The sequence below is a fragment of the Saccostrea cucullata genome, unplaced genomic scaffold (assembly GCF_032062105.1).
Source record: "Saccostrea cucullata isolate Sc308-1 unplaced genomic scaffold, CSIRO_AGI_Scuc_v1 ctg685, whole genome shotgun sequence".
In the NCBI taxonomy this organism is placed as follows: Eukaryota; Metazoa; Mollusca; class Bivalvia; order Ostreida; family Ostreidae; genus Saccostrea; species Saccostrea cuccullata.
In genome coordinates, this window is record NW_026922643.1 from 179616 (window position 1) to 184689 (window position 5074).

The 5074-nt window shown below is 34.7% G+C and overlaps 1 protein-coding gene across 1 annotated transcript; it reads right to left on the bottom strand.

Moving 5' to 3' along the window:
• Nucleotides 1-1055: 1055 nt before the first annotated feature.
• Nucleotides 1056-3860, bottom strand: LOC134262131 (toll-like receptor 4). Its single transcript, XM_062744520.1, has one exon. The coding sequence runs from the start codon at nucleotides 3839-3841 to the stop codon at nucleotides 1343-1345; it is 2499 nt and encodes an 832-aa protein (XP_062600504.1). The 5' UTR covers nucleotides 3842-3860; the 3' UTR covers nucleotides 1056-1342.
• Between the last annotated feature and the right edge of the window lie 1214 nt (nucleotides 3861-5074).

Consider the following 5074-nt stretch of genomic DNA (forward strand, 5'->3'; position numbering starts at 1 on the left):
TCACAAAATTTCACCAAAATCAACAGCTTCAAAACTTACGACTTTTCAACTTGATACACAACCATTCCTCACAATCAATTAAAATCCAGGCTTTTTGATCTCAAAAAGCTTTTTTCAATAAGAATGGAACTCGTAAATTTACTAACCTTGTCATTTGCAAAATTATTTTGTTCAGAAAGATTCTGATTGCACACACAAGTACTCTGAAGTTGACATGAAGAAGATGCTTGAGTTTCTGATTGACAATGTCTATGTTGTTTTTGGAGACCAGATCTTCCAACAATCTATTGAAATTCCTATTAAAAAATAATTGCGCTCCGTTATTAGCAGACCTATTTTTGTATTCATACATGTATGAAGCAGAATTTATGCAAAGTCTTATGCGTGAAAAGAAGAAAACACTTGCTATGGCCTTCAATTCGACCTTCAGATATATCAACGACGTATTGACAATTAACAATGGTAATTTTCATTCCTACGTCGATACGATATATCTTGGAGAGCTCGAGATGAAAGATACCACTGAGTCTGACACTTCTGTTTTATATTTGGATATTTTACTTGAAATGCCGTTAATGGTAACCTAACAACTAAGTTATATGATAAACATGACGACTTTAACTTTTCTATTGTCAACTTTACCTTACGTATGCAGCAATAAAGCTTCATCACCTGCATACGGAGTGTATAAATCTAAATGATTCGATACGCAAGAGCATGCTCTACGTATGAAGAATTTCTAAAAGAAAGGTTAATTATTGGCAAGCAAACTGAAGTAACAAGAATTTCAACAGTCTCGTTTAAAGTCATCATTTCGTAAATTCTGTGGTCGATACAATGACCTTGTCAGCAAATACAATTTATCACTGAGTCAAATGCTGACTGACGTTTTACCAATTGTTAGACCGTTCTTGATACACTGAATTGACGACCTATTTTTCCGTTATTTCATGATCATGACGATAAGTACACGGTGGGTGTGACCGGTCAGCAGGGGATGCTCACTCCTCTATGGCACCTGATCCCGCCTTTTGGTGTTTCCGAGGTCCGTGTTTGTTCTTCTCCTATTTTGTATTGTTTTATGGACTTTGATATTGAATACTGTTCGTTATCTCCATATCCTTCTTCAAGACTATAAAACAGTTTATAAAAATAGCCCTTTGCTCGTTTAACGAACATTAGTTCATAGTAAATGAATCACGATCTTAATTCTTCTAAATGACAGACACATAGAGACTATGAATTCTTGATGTGCTCTTTTACTCCTTTTCTTAGACCAAAAATTCTTACAATTGAAAATGACTGTTAACTCAGATACAAGTAATTCATAATAAAGCAGCATTTACAATGGTCTTGAACAAGTCTCTGCTATTTTATCCCAGAAAACAATGTTTCCCTGGGGGTCATCAGGATATTCAATATAGGATCTACTTTCTACCAGAGCCAACATTGATAAAGGCAATGTTTTAGTAGAAACATGCCGATACATAATGAGAAACAGAACATCTTTACCACTCCGTGTATATATACTCTCCATTCGTGCCATATTGAATTCAAACATGCACCAGTAAGAGTTAAGAAAATTGTCTGATAGAACTATTATTGTTTTCCGGCTTTTAGTAATGGCTTCTGTGATATTGGCAGCGATTTCAGTACCCGGTCGAAAATCTCTTTTACTGAGGCACAGCTGCAGGCCTCTTAAATTCTCTAGCTGGGCAATTGACTCGTTCACAGCAAAGTCGCCATCCTCTTCAGCGTATGATATGAAAGCATCAAATGTAAACGTGTCTCTCTGCAATGGACTTGATAACCGGTATTTGTTTCTTGTCATGTAATATATATAGCGCAGTTTCCATCGGTAACGGTAAACCAAACCGGTGATGGTTATTACAACAAAGAAAATTATAAGGGAGGATACTAGGAATGTAACCAGCTGATAATTTGTGCAGTACACATCAAGAAATCCTACAGCACTTTGAAGTTCGATGCTAGTTCCATTATCAAGCGTGCATGTGATGTTTTGAAAATCTGATATGTATTTTCGGTTTTGGAAAGACCACTGTATAAACTGTTTTGATTCACATGTGCAAGCAAAGGGATTATACGCAAGAGAAATGGTCATAGAGGTTTTCCTTTTGAATAGTTCCGAAAACGAGATCATAGCCTTTCCATTTAGCTGTCGCAGTAAGTTCCCGGAAAGATCAATTTCTGTTAGGTTCCACATGTGGTGTACGTTTACATTCCATTCCGTCAAGAAATTTGATTTCAGTTTAATTCTATGAATATTTCGTAGGTTCTTGAAGATTTTTACTGGCAAGTTTTGAATTTGGTTGTCAGACAAATCTAACTCTTCAAGATGTACAAGATTTTTAAATGTTTCACCATCTGTGTCGTTTTCCAGGCTTTTCCCTAGAAAATTCTTATTCAGTTTTAGAACTCTCAATGCCTTTGTGTAATCGAAGAAGAATTTGGTCAATGACGGACAATGACATTCAGAAAGATCCCAATATTTTAACTGGTTTAATCCTTGAAGGGGACCAGTAAAGCTTGTTATTGGGTTTTGAGACATGTCAAGGTATGTAATATTATTGTCTGGATGGAATCGTGTTCCAAGAATAGATGTCGTAAAACCATTCCTCCTTAGAATGACCTTTCGTAAATTTCTTGGCAACGATATCTTAGGATCAAAATGTTGAATTGAAAAATTCTTCGACATTTTCTCAAATTTCAGAGAAAATTCGTCCATTGTATTCTTGCACATGCGTACTGGATTCTGACAATAGAACGCGTCCATTATTTCCACAAAGGGAGGGGAAATATACTGAAAAGATGCATCCACTTTTTCTAAGCTTAAGAAAAAATTAATCTCCAGTAAGTAAAGACCTATAGTCAGTCTATTTTTGACAAACGAAATAGTTTTTAGAGAAGGGGGGAAGAACTTAATCACATTCATTTCTACAAGAGCCAATCTGTTGTTCTCTAAAAAGAGCTCTTCAAGGCTTGTGTTTTTAAAGTGTATGATGTCACTGACCTGTAACATAGTTCCTATTCCAAACGTGCAGTGGATTTTGTTGGCTTTGAGCACCTTAATTTTAGAAAACTGTAAACTACGAGAAAGATTTTCAAAACCTGCAAAAGTAAGCCTTTCGTTGTAGGAAATATTCAAAATGGTAAGATTTCTTTGTGTAATGAATGCATCATTTGAAAATGAAGTCACTTTACAAGCAGACACGTCAATGATTTCCAAGTGTGGCATATTTACGAGGAAACTCTTTGTCATTGCTCCTATAGAGCAGAAACCCGTCACACCTGATACGTCCAGTTCTCTCAAAGAAGTCAAGAACCGAAACGGCCGTCCAAATTGTGAGGGAGATACGATATCAATTCTAAGAATCTGAATTGAGGAGAGATACCTCCAGATTCTCTGTGGAAATTTATGGATTCCATTACTTGTACAGTTCTTGATATTAAGTTCACGTAAAGCTTTTAATTCTCGAAAGACTCTTGACCGATAAACACTTTCGTCAAGGTCAAGGTTATTTCCTTCTAAAATCAATGTTTTTAACCGTGTTAAATTTGCGAACGCACCATCCGAAAAATTTTGAATTTTGTTGTAAGATAGATCAAGTTTGTAAAGTGAAGGACTGAAGGATGTTGTCAAAGAAGTGATGTTGTTGTGTTGTAACAGGAGAATGACAACATCGGGTCGAGTTATCGGAACTTGTGTGATTCCCAGATTTGAACAATTTGCAGTGTACAACTTTCTCATGTTCCCAATTGGACTACAGCGGCAGACGGAGTTGCTCGTGCAGTTTCTGCTAAATCCATTCCTTGCAACCATTGCAAAGTCAGCAACCCGAAACAGGAATATCTGAAAATTAAACGTTATGAAAATTAAAAAAAATATAGATTTCTTTTTATTTTTTTTTAATTATTCAACTCAAGCATACATGTAGTTGCGTTTGCTAACGATGGTTTACAACTAATAATCATTTGATGTACATGTGTGAGTTTTCATATTAAGGACAATATACTTGATGATTGTGTTAAAACTTTCTCTGATTTGTATCTTTGTATTCACATGAAGCAGAATTTGTCTAAAATCTTGTTTGTGAAAGAAAAACAGAATGCTTCTTTATCCTTCGACCTTACATATACATGTAGATACGAGTATATCGACGACCAATTTTCGATGAACAATGATCGTTTCCATTCTTATGTCGATACGATATATCCCAATGGGCTAAAATAAAAGATATCACAGAGTCTTCCCCATTTGTTTCATATAGAGAAATTTAACTGGAAAAAGACATTAATGGTAATCTAACAAGTAAGCTTTATGACAAACTAGATGATTTTAACTTTTCATTCGTCATCTTCCACCTGCATACTTGGTTATATATATCTCTCAGTTGTTTCGATACGCAAAAGCATAATCTATGTGATAACACTTTTTAAAACGTGTTTGCTTATTAACAAATATATTGCTAAAAGAATAATTTCAACTGTCTCGTTTTAAGTCATCATTTTCTAAGTATACGTTCTATTGTCGATACAATGACCTTGTCAGTAAAAACAATTTATAATAACCTTACCTGTAACAAGACCTTTTCAAATAAATACTGCGATTGTTTACCCTGTAACCTTAAGTTTGACGTTGAAGTTTGACCTCAATTTGAAAATTTTAAATATTACTTTAAATAGGCCATAACGTTTTAAGGAGAAAAGGTGGGACTTTCATATAACAGATGTGTATTACACTGTACTTAAGACATTGCCTTTTTAGATTCAATATGATTGATTGATTGTATACTGTTTAACGTCCCTCTCCAGAATATTTCACTGATATGGAGACGTAGATTCAATATGATATATGACCTTTTCAAAAATGTTATTTTTCCGTGTAACTCTTGTTTGAAAAAAAATATGGCTTTCATATTTAAAATGTGCATTGTCTATAAAAAGATGTTCCCGAGCACGCTATAAGTCTTGTCCTTTTGACATTCACGTTTGATCTATTTTTCAAAAATATGAAATTTGGGTATTTCGTTCGATAGACATGATAAGGCCAGAT